This window comes from Scylla paramamosain, chromosome 33 (assembly GCF_035594125.1).
Source record: "Scylla paramamosain isolate STU-SP2022 chromosome 33, ASM3559412v1, whole genome shotgun sequence".
NCBI lineage: Eukaryota > Metazoa > Arthropoda > Malacostraca > Decapoda > Portunidae > Scylla > Scylla paramamosain.
The window spans coordinates 15,769,868-15,787,367 of record NC_087183.1 but is presented as its reverse complement, the minus strand read 5'-3'; the positions used below and the strand labels follow the sequence as shown (position 1 = coordinate 15,787,367).

Sequence of the window (17,500 nt, the reverse complement as noted above, 5' to 3'; positions counted from 1 at the left end):
ATTCTCACTCATCACCGCTAGTCCTCCCTTTCGAACCCTATTAGTTCCAAGCTTCTCTTCTACCTCCTCTTTCTCAGTGTACTTTACCTTGCATGCTTTGTCATCCTTACGTGTTTCATTTTAAGAGTTCACATCAGGCACACTGTCTTGGTAATTTTTTTGTTGTTTACTTTTCCAATTCCCCAAGGTTAGTTCCAGTTTCTTATTCCCGCCCAACCCTTTGCAACGGGGCAGGTACACACCCTTTACAATTCCTTTTCTTCCCACCCGACTTCTCAACTTACATAAACACTAGTGTATTTTAACGTACATGCCCCTTTATTCAAAGCCCTATATATATTATCTATAAACAAAGAATCTATATATAACAAATTGTAGTATATCACTACTTAAGTGCCTCTTCAAGGGCTTAGCATTCCAAACTTGCATCATTTAACAACCAAAACTCCTATGTATGTGAAGGGGAGATAATTAACGTGGAAATCAGTCTGTATTTATGCCACATGTAGTGAGGGAAAGTGGAAGAGAGAGTTAGGGCAAAATTTTGCCGGGTTTTTCAGATACATGGCAACACATACCTAGTTGCAGCTATTCAAAGTTAAAAATGTGTACTAGTTTTCCTGTTTTAGCTAAAACGTTTATTTTAGATTTTTGATAGTAATTTTCCTCAACGTACAGGAGGCTTTGTTCTACAGAAACTATAAATATTGGGTGTGGTCTGGCTCCATTTGGCAGTAACAAGAGAAAAGGGAAAGATTAACACAGGAAACACTGATAACAACAGAAGGGTTGTAAACTGCAATAATACACCCTTAAAATTTAAACTAGTGGAGGAATCCATGAGGAGAAAAAATGAGATATGTTATTATAGTATCTTCCTCCTCTTATTCCTGCCTGCTTCGAAAAGCTCAGAGACAGAGGAAAGTGAAAAATGTGCCCTGGAAGAAATGAAGGTAGTGTGTGGAGAGGAAGGAGGTACGCCCAACCCATTTTGTGAACAGAGAATGTCGCGCTACTGTAGTTCCACTCGTAGCATACAGAAAAGAACCGCTCCCAAGAAGTGCTACAATACCCTGTCTGAAGTAAGTGGTGATGGTGAAGTAACTAGCATTTTCATCAGAAGGTTAGGTTAGGTGTAGGTTCCGTAGCTTCACATTCCCCACGGTTCATTAATTTCACCACTGGCTCCTATTTCTATGGATCTCTTTTTGAAATTACATGAACTCATTACATCCTGGTCCATCCTGATTGCTGACCCTAGGAGTACTACTGGCTGTACTGTGCTGGTTTACAGAGAGGAATTAGCATCTCTTGTCAAGACCTGAATGTTTTATAGCTGCTTGTGTTTGTATAACTTGTATGTGTACTGAAAAGATATTAATTATTACATATTGAATAACAAAAATAACACCGTCAAATAATGCCAATATTTTTTTCTCTCTCACAGGAGGAAGATGTAAACACGTGTGAACTAAGGCTTATTGGACCCTCAGGTCAGTAGTCATCGTTCTTACCAAAGTTTTCTTTCTATTTTTCCCCAGTTTATTTATTTATTTATTTATGTCACACTTAAAGTTTCCTCAGTAGATCAAACATTCATTTCTGCAATATGTAAGTCGACCTGGGAGCATCATTGCCAGATTACAGAGATGTGTCTGTATATTACCTTTACTTTTCACCTTATCAACAAGTCGAAAGTTTGTTACACTAAGAACAGGATAACAACTCAACCCATCAACTCCTCTAACTAACCATCTTCAATCTCTCCCTCTTTGCATATCTTAGTATCTTCAATTGCTAATGTCACACTAATTGTTCCTCAGAACATGCTAACTGCATGCCTCCTCTCCTCCCATGACATCACTGCACAGGGCTTTCTATTTTCTCTCACCCCTATTCTGTCCACCTCCCTAATGCAAGAGTCTACCAGTATTCTCATTCTTTCATTCCTTTCACTGGCAAACTCTGGATCTCCCTCCCTGAGCAAGATTTTCTGCTTTCATCCTTATTCTGTCCACCTCCCTGATCCAAGTATTTAGTATTCTCAATCTTTCATTGCTTTTACTGGCAAACCCTGGAACTCCCTGCCTGCTTCTGTTTTCAAACCTGCTTATGAGTGATGTCCTTCAAGAGGGAGGTTTCAAGACACTTCTGCAGATAATTTTTTTAACCTACCTTTCACCATCTCCTTCAGGGACTTGCATCTTCATTAGGCTTTCTTTTTATTTTATTATTTCACCAGTTTTTGTTGCCCTTATATGGAGCCTGTAGATAGATAAAGAGAATAAAGGAAGCTACAAGAATTAAGCCATCAGGCCTACATGTGGCAGTCCCTGTAAATAAAATAAATGAACATAGAAGAAGAAGAATAAAGAAACACAATATTCTTTAGCCTAATATGAGTCATGTCACTGCAGATCCTCGGTGCGGCAAAATCAAGCCACGCCACATTGCCAAGGAGTCTCTGGTCCAGCTGCGTGCATACTACCACTACACACAGGGGGTGTGGGAGGATGAGGGGTTGGTCAACCTCACCTTCCCTAACCCAAAATGGCAACGTAAGTTGATGTCTGGTGCCTCCCTGATCTGTGGCTGAGGGAGGAAGGCTGCATAAATGATCCCATAATCTGTGAATGGTAATGGTGCTAATTACTCTCTCTCTCTCTCTCTCTCTCTCTCTCTCTCTCTCTCTCTCTCTCTCTCTCTCTCTCTCTCTCTCTCTCTCTCTCTCTCTCTCTCTCTCTCTCTCTCTCTCTCTCTCTCTCTCTCTCTCTCTCTCTCTCTCTCTCTCTCTCTCACACACACACACACACACACACACACACACACACACACACACACACACACACACACACACACACACACACACACACACACACACACCATGACTATTTTCAAGGGCCACAGAGATGATTAACTGCATTCTCCAGAGTGCATCTCCTGCTTATAAGTTAGAAATCACTGTTAATTTATCACTAGAACCATAAAAATGTCCTTGAAAACCTGGGTAACTTCAGCTTGAGCCTTTTGAAAGTAGTGCAGGTGTAACCAAAAATGTTTCAGAATGTGATGCTATATACCAGGCCAACACTCCCACATGGGGCAGCCCAGACAAGGCACTAGACTCTCACACACACGTTACTCACACTCTTAGCCCCATCAGAGTGATCACTAGCACTAGAGAAAAGAGAACAGGTAGATTTAGTGTGAGAGAAGAGAAGGGTGTAGTCATTTCTGAGTTTCCTCCTTCTTGTGACTTCAACTCCTTCAATAGAGAGGTTTCAAGACACTTATCCTTGCAATCTTGGGCCTCCTAGCTGTCCCTTTAATATTTCAACACTTTGTTTTAATTTTGGAGCTGGCTTCTGACTTTTTCCTTTAGATTTTAAAGTGCCTTTTCTCATAATCTTGGGGTTGCCTTCTGCTTATCTCCTGTAGGTTTCAACACACTTTTTCTTGCAACTGCCTCCTCAAGGTTTCAGCACTTCCTTTTAATCTTGAAGGTGCCTTCTGACCTTTCCTTTCAGATTTTAATAAACTTTTCCTCACAATCTGGATATTCCTCAATCTAGTTAGGGATTGACGCCTCCATTGGGCATTTCTTATCCTTCAATTTTTGTTCAGTTTGATACAGATCCTCTCACACTCACACACACACACACACACACAAAAAAAAAAAAGAGAGAGAGAGAGAGAGAGAGAGAGAGAGAGAGAGAGAGAGAGAGAGAGAGAGAGAGAGAGAGAGAGAGAGAGAGAGAGAGAAATAGAAAATCTACAAGCAGGTATTCTTGTTTCTCTGCAAGGCCTTGAATTTGAGTTCTCAATGAAAGGAAGAAGAAAAAAAGATTGAAAGAAAGAAAATTTATTAGCAGGTATAAATAAATTAAGAAACAAGGAAAGAAAAGAATAAAATCAAAATGCAGGGTTTGATTCTAAGCCCTTATTGAAAGAAAAAGAAAAAAGAAAAGAAACTAAGAATGAAAGAAACTTACAGGCAAGAATAAAGAAAAAGAAAAAAATAAATAAAATTAACATATAGATAAACATTCGTATTTTCCCACAGAGCTTGAGTTCCAGTCGTCGGATATGAACCACAATGTCAAATGCTTCAACTTTACCCTGCATCATGCCATCAACACCACTCTCATGTTTGACTGTCGCTTCCGCACCAAGATGACACCATCCAAGTCCACCAAGCTCACCGTTCAGACCGACAGTGGTTACGGCGCCACCTACCTCTACCAGATTCCTCCCGGCAACCACATCAGTGAGTACAGGGGGTCCTCGGTTTGTGATGGTCTTGTCTTGTGCTGTTTGCAGGTTACAATGCTGTCTGTGCTTGTCGCTGTGTGTTTCCCTTTGCTCATTTGTTACTAGTTTATTTCATTAACTGTATGCCCTCTATGTTTTGTTCGTTTGTTGTTGTTTTTGGTGTAGGAGGGACACCAGCCAAGGGCAACAAAATTCATAGGAATAAAAAGGCCCACTGAGGTACTGGTCCCCAAACAGTCAAAAGCATTCATCAAAAATTAAAGGATACGTGTATTTTTGTCACAAATACAGGAGTTGTGTTTTCATGTCCCAGCTTGTTATTTAGCATAGTGAGTGACATACTACAGATGCTTACTTAGGCAGGCTCAGACCAACACCGGAGACCCAGAGTTTGCAATGTGGCGTACAAACAGAACTCCATTTGACTCCCTTGTATTGAGTCAGAGCCATCAGGGGTGTGCTGTAAGGACTGCATTTTTTGGGTTAGGGTGAGTCAGGGGTTTAGGGTCTCAGGAGTAGTTTCTTAGGGCTTTGTTTATTAGGTTAGGGCACCAGAAGCTTTCTCTAGAAGTGTGTTTGCTATGTTAGGGTCTTAGGGATGTGTTTTTTCAGGCTCCTTTCTAGGGTTAGGGTATCAAGGGGTTTTCCAGAGTTGTATCAATTAGGTTACGGTTTCAGGGGTCTCCTTAGGGCCTTAGGGCTAAATTTCTTGGGGGTATGGTAACAGTTGTTGTTGTATCAGGGCAGCTCTCACCCCTTCATAATGTAAACAATGGTAAATTATATACTCAATAAAGTACAGTAATAATTCAGTAGTAAGAGTTAAAGAGACTTGGGAACTGAGAACCATAATCTTTACTTACCATCCTTCTCTCCTCCTCATCCTCCTCCTCCATCCTTCTTCTCTTTCTCCTTCTCCTCCTTCTTCTTGTCCTCCTCCTCCTCCTCTATCCCTTTCTTTTCCTCTTCCCTCCTTCTTTTCCTTCTTGCCTGTCTTCTTGTCCACTTTCTCCTTCTCCTCCTTGTCATCCTCATTCTTGTCTTTATCCTCCTCCTCCTTGTCCTACTTGTTATCCTCATTCTTGTCTTTATCCTCTTCCTCCTTGTCCTCCTTATCCTCACCCCTCCTCCTCCACCACTTCCTCCATCTCCCCCCACCCTATCCATCTCCAGATCCACAGAAAACGTGTCCGAGTGATTGGCACACTTTTTTCTACATCCAACTGGATGCCATCCGACAGTTCCAGCCCTTGCCGGTCACTGTGCAGTCTGCACCCTTTGGCGTGGTGGACTACAAGGTGTCGCTGGGAAGGTGCCCTGTCCCAGAGGATGAGAAGTGCACCAAGTTTGTTGAGGTGAATCATGTGTAAGTGTTTAGCATGAGTTTATTTAGCATTGGTTTGTTTTGGTTTTGCCTTTTTTTTTGTGTGTGTGATTTTTTTTCTTTCTTTTTTTCTATCTTGTTTTTGTTTTTTTATTCATGCGTTTGTGTTGTGTATGGTTTTTTAATTTATTTTTTTGTTTTTTTTGTTTTATTTATTTTATTTTTTTTGCTTGCCCTTTTTTTCCTTTTTTCTTATCTATTATTTTTTTTTTATTTTGTCTTCTCTGTGTATTGTGTTTGAGTTGTTTTTTTGAGGGGCATGGTTTTCCTTTACTTCCTTTCCTCTTTTTCTCTCTCTCTCTTTCTCACTCTCTATCTTTTCTAAGGAGTGTGTATGGTGTGTTTGAGGAAGTGTTCAATGTGGAAAAGTTACATATGAGTTTATTTTTGGGCAGGTTTTTTTTATTATCTATGTTTTATGCTGTGCTGAAATCGTTTTTGGGGTTTTCCTCCTTTTTTTTTCTCTCTTGCTCACTTTTGCTTTGTTCTTCCTTTTTTTTTTTTTTTCTCTGTTAACATATGCATGAATACCTCCATCTTCTGTTCCTCTCCCTTACTCACTCCTCACCACCTCCAGCCTTGTGACAGGGGCCTTGAGGGATGCCAGGTACTTGCAAACTTAACCCTTTGACTGCCACTTGGTGCACCTTTCCCTTTACTTGTTCTACAGCCATATCCAATCTTTGAACTGGGAAGAAATTGCAAAATATACCCTTTTTGATCGCTAACTTTCTTGTACATGTTTATAAAGACTTCACGCACTGCTTCTGGTTCTGCTAATTGTTTTGTGTTGCGGTGGAAAGAATAAATGAACAGTACCATATGCATAGATACCCCTGTTTTCTGCTCCTGTCCCCCACTCACTCCTCACCACCCCCAGCATTGTGACAAAGAACACAAGTGATGATCTGTGGTCTGTTGAGCTGACTCCTGTGAGCAAGGTTGGGAACTACACAGTGAGGGTACAGATTGTCTCAGATTGGTGCCCCATGACCAACGGCACCAAGGGTTGCTATATCGCAGTGTCACCAAAATTCTGTAAGTAAAGTCTCAAGACAAAATGCCTGTTATGATGAGGAACTTGGAAAAATTAGTGGTTTTGTGTGAGTGATGAGTAGATATTTTCCCTTTTAAGACATAACTTAAACATCAGATGAATAAATAAAGAAAGGACACTGATACAAAACAGCAGTAACACAGATCATGATGAAATTAGCTACACCGGATTTACAGGTACATATCTTCTCTTCGTACACCAACAAGTAAGGGTGAAATACAGCAACACAGTTAATACCAACACAAAATAGCAGTAACAAAATGATAAAAGGCCTGATGTGATGAGAAACATGGAAAAGGAACCAATGATGTCTTTTAAACCATAAACTTTTTTTTTCCATTCTCTCTCTCTCTCTCTCTCTCTCTCTCTCTCTCTCTCTCTCTCTCTCTCTCTCTCTCTCTCTCTCTCTCTCTCTCTCTCTCTCTCTCTCTCTCTCTCTCTCTCTCTCTCTCTCTCTCTCTCTCTCTCTCTCTCTCTCTCTCTCTCTCTCTCTCTCTGCAGACATTCCGACCAGTCTGATGGGGTACATTCTGCTTCTGGTCATCTTATGCATCATCCTATTCATTATCTGTGTTTTCCTGATGATATGGAACCGGCGCAGAGTGAACAGAGGTGAGTAACTGGTGGGTCAGGTCAGGCCATGTGTGTGTGTGTGTGTGTGTGTGTGTGTGTGTGTGTGTGTGGGTGTGTGAGTCTGTTCAAGTGTGTGTGATATCAGCAGGGTAGGAAATGAGGTGATGTGAGCAAGGATAAGTGTCTTGAAACCTTCCTTTTCTGTTCCTCCTCATCTTGTACTCTCTCCTCACCTTCCATGCTCTCCTCACCTTCCTCATATGACGGGAGTACTCTTCCTCATGTTTCCTCTTATTAATATTTTTGGTGTCTGAGGAATTACTAAATTGTTCATCTTTTCTTTCTTTTTTTTCTTTGTTTTCAGTTTTGTTCACCTTTTATTTATCCTTATGTGTTAAAAGTCACTGAGTTGTAGCAGTAGAATCACGCACTCTTGAAAATCCCCTGGGACTTCCACCAAGCCTATTAATAAAAGCTGTTGCTTTGTAGCAGTGAAACATTTAAGGATTAAAGATACGCCACAAATTCTCTCTCTCTCTCTCTCTCTCTCTCTCTCTCTCTCTCTCTCTCTCTCTCTCTCTCTCTCTCTCTCTCTCTCTCTCTCTCTCTCTCTCTCTCTCTCTCTCTCTCTCTCTCTCTCTCTCTCTCTCTCTCTCTCTCTGGCATCTAACAGGTTTCAGAAAGGCAATACCCCTCTCCCCTCACTCTCCCTCCCCTCTCCCCTCACTCTCCCTCCCCTCTCCCCTCACTTCCCTATCACCTCATATATACATCCCCTCCGTCCCTCCCTCTTAAAACTTTCAACAATACAAACAACACAATAGAACAGAGGGAAAGAGATGAGGAACTGGATATCCCCCTTGAAGACACCTTGCTTATCAATATTCCTCCTCATCAGAATTCTTTGAGAGCCTGGCCACCAAGCAGACCACCACCCTCCTGGTGTACCACCCTGAGAGCCATGCTGCCCTCGAGTTTGTCAAGAAGCTCGCCGAGTTTTTGCGTAACTTGTGCAGCGTCACCCCCCTCATGATGGACAGTGAGGTGGTCTTGGAGGTGAGGACACACACACACACACACACACACACACACACACACACACACACTACATACCTTCTGTTACTGGCACTCTTATTAATTCTCCTGTATTCTGTTTCACTGTTTTTTTTTTAAGTTGTCATCTTGCTATTGTTTTATCCATGCATTTGATGTGAAAACCCACTGAAATACAAACATAAAAACATACTACATACAAATCTGCTAATGTTCAACCTCACATTAATTATTATACATTTGATTTCATTGTGTTCTTTTAATATTGTCATCTTGTTATCCTGTCTGTGTGTGTGTGTGTGTGTGTAAAAACACTCTTGAAAACCCCAGTCACTCCCACTACAGCCTGTTGAATTATCACTTGATTCATGAAAACACCCTTGAGAACCCTAATAATTTCCATTAGAGGCAGCTAATAATACTCGAGATAAGGCATCAAAACATTTAATGAAGAATACCAAGGATATTTTTTAAGGTAGACATATTTCCAGTTTCTTACACTTTTATTCAAGTAAAAGTAATATATTAGTACAAGTGTAAAAAAGGACTTTGTGTTTCCTTTCTAGTTGACACCACTGTGCTGGGAGGGAATGAGGAGGAACGTACAGAGAACAGGGTTTAAATAAAATAAGGCGTGTATTCTCAAAATGCATTGTTTTCTTGTTAGGTCAGGATTTCCTTTCCATGGAGATGAATAGTTAACTTCTTATTTACAGGTGACTCGGTTTACACTATCTTTTTTCTTATTTTTATTTTTTATTTATTTATTTATTTATTTTTGCATGAATTCAGTGTAAGATGACAAAAAACATGATAAATTTAAGTGAAACCATGCAATATTTTCACTTTAGCACAATCATTCACTGTACACATGTGAATATTAATTCATTCTTCTAAATCTTCTTTACTTTTCCTGCATTTCCAGTGTTTTAGTTTTTGTAATAAAAATTAGGATTAATGAACAAGGACAAAATGTAGGAATTAGTATTATTCACTTACAATACACTAAGTAGAATTCAGGACAAACTAGTGCAGTGTTTGAGGGTCTCTGGCTAAGAGAGAGAGAGAGAGAGAGAGAGAGAGAGAGAGAGAGAGAGAGAGAGAGAGAGAGAGAGAGAGAGAGAGAGAGAGAGAGAGAGAGAGAGAGAGAGCCCAAATGAGGTGCCAGTCCCTAAAGAGAAGAGCTGAAAAATCATCACCACCTCTTTAGACGACCACTTCTTCCTCACATCTCCCTCTGTTCCTCCACCCATGCACTGCTGTTTGCTACATCTTTCCCAAGCCACTAACCAGTCAAGGTTATTTCCTCTCATTGTACAACCACCTCCAAACACTACATGACTAGAAATTGGGAAGCACACTTTTCATCCATTCCTTTCTTGCACATGCTAATGTAGACTCCACACATTGTTTATAGTGCTGTGAAGTGTTGCATATGAAAGGTTAAGTCACCACTCCTCCCTCCCCCACAGAACCCAACCAGATGGATGAAGACATCCATGAAGACAGCCAATCGCGTGCTGTTCATCGTGCCCCGGGATGCCAAGGTGGCCAAGCTACTCATCCTTCACACTCCAGTGGAAGGTGGCGATGGGCGAGTGCTCTGGCTCAGACTTCATCGCCGACCCAGAGCGTGTGAGGTGTCTGGCCAAGCTGGTGCATCCCAAGAGTGGTGACGTGCCCTGTGAGGTGAGCTGGTGTTGTGGTGTGATGTTAGTTTACGTTGGGTCTGTAGTTGTGACTTGCTGGGTTCTGGGGATGTTTCTGCTTGAGGTTGCTGCTTGATGATGTTGTCTTGTGTTGGCTGTGTAGTGTTGGTTAATATCCACTAGATTTGTTTATGTGAGGATGACTAGGTTTTGAGACATCACTGCCTGATGTGACTGCTTGATGTCACTGCTCAATGTCACTGCATTCTGTATATTCTCACTGATCTTCTTGACACAATCATTGGTACCATGGTCTTCTCTGCACAATGCTATATATTCTTATGGTCTCTGCACAGTCACTGGTCTCATCTTTGCATAAACCCCACACAGATCAGCAGCATTCAGCGGTTTGACCTTAGCCACAGCCCAACAGCCCTGGCCAACTGGCTGCACGGCGGCACCTACCTCGACCAGTTCTTCATCTGGTGGCCCTACTTCAGGTCGGCTATCTGCAAGAGTGCCACGCCGAGTTGGGCCGATGTACGTCTGGCAGCACAGGAGATAGGACTGCCATCCAGAGAGACAACGGAAGAGAACTCCAGTTCCTCTTCAGCTCTGTTTTCAGTTAGCATTGACATGGAGTTGGGCACAATAGGTGGTGATAGTGAGGCTGGTGGTGATGACGGCAAGGTTGGTGGTAATGATGATGATGAAGTTGATAAGGTTTTTGTTGATGATAATGATGATGATGAATTTTTTGATCCAGAAATTCCTAATGTTGATGGTAAGCTGTGTGACCTGCACCCAGTGAGTGAGCCTTCTCTTGAGAACTCGGATGATGAAGATCTCAAGTTGTTTGAGCCTGGAGATGATGGCTAGTCCTCTCAAAGACTTGGTTCTCTCTTTAGGATTGTTTTCAGGGCTACAGTCAAAACTTGCCAGGTTTTCAACAAACCTTGCTAAACTATCCCTAGAATTAGGAAAACACTCTTGAAAATCCCAATAAGTCCTCTCAAACACTTGGTTCTCTCTTCAGGATTGTTTTCAGGGCTACAGTCATAACTTGCCAGGTTTTTAACAAACCTTGCTAAACTGTCCCTAGAATTAGGAAAACACTCTTGAAAACCCCAGTAATTTCCACTGGAGCCTGTTTAAACTATTACTAGAATCATGAAAACACCCTTGAAAATCCCAATAACTTCCACCAACATCTATTTAAAAGTATGTGAGATAAAATGCCCTAATATTTATGGATACAAGCTATTCTAACAATTGTATGTAGGCTGCATGGTAGCATGGTATCCTGCCTTACCTGGAAACACCAGGAAATACAGACTTCTCCAAGCAAGATAAACAATCCTTTTTTTAGTCTCAGGATCTTAGTGCTGTGAACAAAGAGTACAAATGGAGTCCTCACCTTAATTTGGTCTCTGAATCTCGTGATACTGAGAACTATTGAGGGTGAAAAGTGGCATTCAATCCCTCTTATTAGTCTCACAGTCTCTTAACACTGACAACAAAGGTGGAAGAATGGTATCCAAATTTCTTAATCCCATGTTATCTTAACTACCAAATCTCTTAATCCATTGTTATCTTGGCTACCAAATCTCTTAATCCATTGTTATCTTAGCTACCAAATCTCTTATCACTGAGAACAAGAGTGAAAGAGAGGGATTCACAGTTGCACATCTGTCTTGGTCTCAGAACCTCCTATTGGCAAAACTCACGTCACAGCCCCTCAGCTCAGCTCAGGGGGAGCAGGTAGCAGGGCTCCTCAGCTCAGCACCCACAGCCTCAGCACCTGGCCTGCTGCTGATAGTGGTGGAGGTGGTGGTGGTGCTGGTGGGGCTGAGGAGGGGTGCCTGTGCCAGCTCCCCGATTGTGAGTGCTGCCATGACCACAGGTGTGCCTCTCAGGGCCTGTCTCTTCCTGCCACTGCCACCCTCACCTGTAAAGAAATGCATGATTGTGTTTTTGCCTCTTTCTCTTTCTTTCTTTCTTTTTTTCCTCTCTTTTCTCTTTTTTCTTCTTTTTTCTCATAAAGAACTGATGTTGTTATTTGTAGTTGTTTCCCAAATGATAAGTTAATTTTTTAAAAGCTAGAGAAAATAAGTAAATAAAGTAGAAAAAAAATCATAAAATAAAATAAAAAATCTGATAAAGGAAAAAAAAGATTATATATATATATATATATATATATATATATATATATATATATATATATATATATATATATATATATATTATATATATATATATATATATATATATATATATATATATATATATATAATAATGCCATACCTAATTGTTGCACCTCAATTAACACTGGTTTTGCATTTAGCAGTTAGTAGTCTGGTGTGATGATGGAGACCCAAGTTCTGATTTATAATCATTTTTTGTCTGTCACTTTTTTATATCCAAGAATGTTAAATAATTGCAGTATTATGATTCCAAATGGCTTTATAGCAATGTTATATATTTTTTTATCATATATGTACTCTAATAATGCTTTTCTTAATAGTGCCATAATACAGTTACCATTATTACTATAGGTACATTGTAATTTTGATATTGATTAAACTTTTTTTTGGTAATGGCATTTCTTTTGTTTTCATTTTTTTTTTTATATTGTCTTTTAATTGTATCATCATACTCTTCCCAATATTGCTATGGACGCTTGATGTAATGTTGATATGCTTTTAAAAACAGCTGTCCTTTGGGACGCATTTATTTATTTATTTTATTTCTTTTTTTCTTTTTGGTTGTCTATTATAATAATACCATCATAGTCTTACTAATATTGCTATAAATACTTGATGTAATGTTGATATGCTTTTAAAACAGTTCTCTTTTGGGACTGACATGTATTTTGTTATTCTTTTCTTTTCTTCTGTTTTCTTTTGTTTGGGGAGAAGGGGGTTCCCTTTTTAAATTACTGCCATCATAGTGTTGCTATTACTAGATACTTATAATTTTGAATATTCTTTTAAACAGTTCTCTTTTGGTACTGGTATTTGTGTTTCTCTTTACTTCTCTTCTCTTTCCTTTTTTTTGTGGGGGTGGGTGTGGCTGTCTTTTTGTTGCCCTTGGCCTAATGACTCGGCACTAATAACCTGATTAGTACTGATGTTAGGTTAGGTTACATTAGGTTAGATTAGGTTAGGTTAAGTTATATCAGATGGTGTTAGGTTTGGTTAAGTTATATCAGGTTAGGTTTGGTTAAGTTGGGCACTAACGTATTGTATTATGAAGTACTCACGAATGTCCTGATGACTCAGAATACAGGATAATAGAGAAGTGAGGGATGAACAGGTGAGGTTATGCAATGAACAACCTGAAGGGGAGGAACCAGAATACAGGAGAATATAGGTGAAATGAGGGGATCAATAGGTATGTAATTAATCACCTGAAGGAGAGGAGGGTCTTGGGGAGCCATCACCTGCTGGGCCACGCCTACTTCTGTCTCGCCCTGCCAGGAGGGAGCTGAGGACCGAGGACCTCACCCACCTGAGGGCGCTGGGCCGGAACACCTGCAGGGACACAGTGATAGGTAGCACACCTGTTAATGCTTTGCTGCTTTAAAAGGTGCACTGCCCAATGTTGAAGGAGGAGGGAAGGAGGGAGAATTAGAGAGAAGGCAGGAAGGGAAGGAGAACTAAAGTGTTGGGAGAAAGAATAGAACTAATGAGAAAGAGAAAATTAAGTAGATCTGTTGACTCTTTGCTGTTTAGAAGGTGAAGGAGGAGAAAGGGAAGAATGGAAGTAGGAAAAAGGAAAAAATAACACACACACACACACACACACACACACCTTTCTGCTAATGATATAAGCCCAGGGATCCACAATTTGGTTGATAGAAGAGAACCGAACAGCCACAAGGTCCTTCATGTGGTCTTCCTTGGTTCGATGGGGCCACAGCTGGTTCAGAAACAGCTGCACCTGCACAGAAGGAAGACAGGGGCTTAGCAGGAAGACCAGTCAGTTGTGTGTGTTTCTCAATCGAGTGACTGACTTAGAGGAGTTGACAAATTGAGTAATGATGGACTTATTGGAGTTGATGGATTGATGGACTTAAGAGGAGCTGAAAAAAAAAAATGAATATGAGTTAATAAATTGACTGACTTGGAGAAGTTGATATATTGTAATAAATCTGACTGAGTTGCTGAATTAACTGACTGACTTAAGGTTGATAAACTGACTGGCTGACTTAGAAGAATTAATAAAATGACTAGAGGAGTTGATAAGTGACTCTTCAATGTGCAAGAGTTCATGACTAACCTAACCTAACCAAACCTAATTTACTTAGATGTGCAGTTGATGAATTGGCTAACCTAATGTAAGCAAGCCTAACCTAATCTACTTTGATGTGCAGGAGTTGAATTAACTAACTTAACTTAACCAAGCTTACATCAATAGGACACCAGGAGAGTACAAACACCACTGTAATGACCAGCAGCACCACCACCATCTGGGTCTCGAGCTCCTGGTGGCTCGAGCTCCTGGGCGCCACCAAGTGCCTTCTGAACCGCTGGCCTCGACAACGCCTCAGACACCGCACTGTGGCTGGAGAGAAGGGAGTGGTGTGTGGACTGGTAGCTTATATACTAGTTTAGTATTTGTCTGTAAAGGAAGCTATTTATTGAGTAAATCTTTGTTGTGTAAATTTTTATTTTATTTTTTATTGTGCTTATTTTGTGGTTTTAAAATGAATGGTTGTTGCAAAGCTTTTGATATAAAGTCATTGTAATTTGGAAAAAAAAAAAGTACATTAAGCAGAAAAGTACCAGTGGTCAGTAGTCTATCTGTGGGGTCTTATTAATACTTTCTATTTTTTGCATGTTTTTTCTCTCATTATTAATCACTAGGACCTTTCTTCTCTCTTCCTATTCAGCTACCTCCAATTAAACATGGGTGTGTGTGCTGGTGATGTGTGGGTCTTATCAATACTTTCCCTACTTTTGGCAAGCTTTTCCCTCATTACTAATCACTGAGCCCTTAAATCAAGTTCTCATGGGCATTTTCCCACGTCTTGTTATGGAAACCTTAAACTAGACCTTTCTTTCTTCAGTTCTTACTTATTATTTATACCTTCACATTTTCCTCTTCTTGCAAGATTCTTCTCCACGAGTACCCCTGGAGAGAGAGAGAGAGAGAGAGAGAGAGAGAGAGAGAGAGAGAGAGAGAGAATAATTATACATAATGTATTGTATCATATCCTATTGCTCTATTTATTTCTTTCGTTATTTCCTCATATATAGGCGTACTGATTTGTATCTCATAATATCACTTGCTGTTCATCTGTTTATTCATTTCATTCGTTATTTAATGATATGCACTTTTGTATTTCATCCTATCATCTGCTATTCTCATCTATTTGTTTCATTCGTTATTTACTTATAATACATTTTGCCTTGTACGCCACCACCACCTGCAGCGCCACACTCACACATCACCACGAGGTTGCAAGCCACCATCACCAGCAGGCAGGAAACAGAGATGACCCCGAAGAAGTTGGTGAAGATGAGGTGCTGCAGGGGAGAAGAGGAGGACGAGGAAGAGGAGGATGTATTGGGACTGAGAACTGAGGGAGATGAAATGGAAAACGAAACTGAGGAGGAGGAAGAGGAAGAAGAAACATTATGTGAAAACAAGTATGAGGAAGATGAGGAATTGGATGAGGAGGAGGAATACGAGGAGAAAAAGGATGAGGTGACGTGGAAATCCAAATAACACCATGAGCCAGGGTATTGGAGCTGGTAACGGCCGATCCCAAAGAAAGGCAGACAGCAGAAAACTGTGGCACCGCCGAGCAGGGAAGCCAGCAACACTCTGAAAGGAATCGACTGTCACGACGGGAAAAAGAAAACTGAAAACGAGAACATTAAAGGAAGCGAAAAAACGAGAGTTACAGTGAGGCTATGAGTTACTGAAGACCATAGCACAAGTGAAAGTGACACAGATACGTGGATCCCATCTACATTTAGAAAGGGAGAGGCTAATGGTGAAAGACAGCGACTTAAAATAAGAACAAGGACATTGAAAGGAAGCGAAAGACGAGAGTTACTGTAAGGCTTTCAGTTACATAAGACCGGTACAGATGGCTAGAAATGGGAGGAACATAGGTAACATGAGAAAGAAAGGAGAAACAATGAGTGGGAGGAACAAATGGACGAAGAGAAAAGAGTGTGTGAGAGTGTGGGAGGGAGGAAAGGGAAGCGGAGAGAGAGAGAGAGAGAGAGAGAGAGAGAGAGAGAGAGAGAGAAGCAGACCGGACGTAAGCTCAAAACTGACAGGAAAAGAAAATAAAATGATAGCGTGAATAACAGTGCTCTCTCTCTCTCTCTCTCTCTCTCTCTCTCTCTCTCTCTCTCTCTCTCTCTCTCTTACTTGGTCCTGGTAGATGTGATGTTCTTGTTGTAGAAATATGTCTGCGTGGTGCCTAGTAGCCTCTCCACAGCCATGGTCGAGACGAGGAGGTGGGTGGCGAGGCTAACAAGGGTCATGACGAACCCGTGGGCCATGCACGTGGACCGCTGAGAGACAGAAGAGGGCCATGAGGGAATAGAAGATTAGGAGACTGGAGAAGGATTGAAACGTGTTGGAGATGTGATTTGTTTAGGAACAGTGCCATGGGAGGAGGTAAACTCGAGCTACAAAGGGATGAAGCCAGCGCGTGTTTCTTTTCAACTCAACCTTCCACTCCTTACAACCCTTGGTGGATTAACTTATTAGCAAGTAAAAGGTTAGTTTTCCTTCATAGCACTATATTCTGGAACAACTCTGTGCCGCACCTCCACTACCAAAGATTCTACTATATTTGAAGTTACTTGTTTTTTTTTTAAGGGTGTTTTTGTTTTCTAGTGACAGATTAATAAGATTTCTACGTTATAATCAGGAAAAACACTAGGCTAATCATCTGTGGCCTTTTGAAAAATAGTCATGATGAGAAAGCAAAGCATTTCAAAATAGGGGCTTCAGCGACTCACCCCTCCCATCCATCCCTCATTCACGTATGCGGCGAGAGCAGGGGCTGTGGTAAGTAACTTCCCCACCAAGTCTGTCCATATCAAGGTGCTGAGTAAGGTGAAGAACACGGTGCGGGAATGTTGGGGCCTCTTGAGTGTGTAGAGGTAGTACAGCGCCCATACCTGACCTGCGCGGGGAGTACAGCAAGGTTAGATTCGGTAACCGTTTTGGTGGTTTGCTTCTGCGAGACTGGTGGCGTGGTTGGATCTTGGGCGTGTCAGGAAGAGAGACGAGGAGTGTGTGGGGAGAAAGATGCTGGAGATTTTAGCCGGCAGGAGAAAAAGAGGAGGACCAAAGAGAAGATTTATGGTGACTGTGAAAGAAGACGTGAGACTAAGGTGGTCTGGGCGTGTCAGGAAGATCGACGAGGAGTGTGTGGGGAGGAGGAGGATGCTGGAAATAAATGTATCCGGCAGGAGAAAGAGAGACGGACCTTGGAAAAGTTTATGGATGCAGTGAAAGAGGACAAGCTTATAATGGATG

General features: G+C 41.1%; 2 protein-coding genes and 1 long non-coding RNA gene across 3 annotated transcripts in view; 1 reads left to right on the top strand and 2 right to left on the bottom strand.

Annotated features, from left to right (window-relative positions):
- Positions 1–249, bottom strand: part of LOC135089792 (uncharacterized) — a 19,538-nt gene extending 19,289 nt beyond the window's left edge. Inside the window, exon 1 of the long non-coding RNA XR_010261643.1 lies at positions 1–249. This exon is cut by the window's left edge and continues 1,150 nt beyond it. This is a non-coding gene — a long non-coding RNA (uncharacterized LOC135089792).
- A 346-nt stretch (positions 250–595) lies between these two features.
- LOC135089789 (uncharacterized) lies at positions 596–11,113 on the top strand. The gene is made up of 10 exons (XM_063985824.1): positions 596–1,082; positions 1,448–1,493; positions 2,418–2,558; positions 4,064–4,267; positions 5,446–5,638; positions 6,537–6,694; positions 7,215–7,325; positions 8,185–8,342; positions 9,812–10,028; positions 10,379–11,113. Exons 1-9 carry the CDS (start codon positions 840–842, stop codon positions 10,013–10,015), a joined length of 1,458 nt encoding a protein of 485 aa, XP_063841894.1. The 5' UTR covers positions 596–839; the 3' UTR covers positions 10,016–10,028; positions 10,379–11,113.
- A 623-nt stretch (positions 11,114–11,736) lies between these two features.
- LOC135089470 (prostaglandin E2 receptor EP3 subtype-like) overlaps positions 11,737–17,500 on the bottom strand; it is a 9,660-nt gene continuing 3,896 nt past the window's right edge. Inside the window, exons 3-10 of the mRNA XM_063985051.1 lie at positions 16,978–17,144; positions 16,379–16,524; positions 15,438–15,820; positions 15,080–15,124; positions 14,400–14,554; positions 13,802–13,930; positions 13,398–13,521; positions 11,737–11,936 (exon numbers count right to left, since the gene is read on the bottom strand). Of these exons, the coding sequence (XP_063841121.1) occupies positions 11,737–11,936; positions 13,398–13,521; positions 13,802–13,930; positions 14,400–14,554; positions 15,080–15,124; positions 15,438–15,820; positions 16,379–16,524; positions 16,978–17,144 (1,349 nt within the window). The remainder of the gene's footprint in view (positions 11,937–13,397; positions 13,522–13,801; positions 13,931–14,399; positions 14,555–15,079; positions 15,125–15,437; positions 15,821–16,378; positions 16,525–16,977; positions 17,145–17,500) is intronic.

Bases quoted from the DNA above. Each gene is read 5' to 3' on its own strand.
- LOC135089789 (XM_063985824.1), top strand. From the start codon at position 840: ATGAGGAGAAAAAATGAGATATGTTATTATAGTATCTTCCTCCTCTTA. The intron at 6,695-7,214 runs GTAAGTAAAGTC...CTCTCTCTGCAG, and splicing joins CGCAGTGTCACCAAAATTCT to ACATTCCGACCAGTCTGATG. The intron at 8,343-9,811 runs GTGAGGACACAC...CCTCCCCCACAG, and splicing joins ACAGTGAGGTGGTCTTGGAG to AACCCAACCAGATGGATGAA.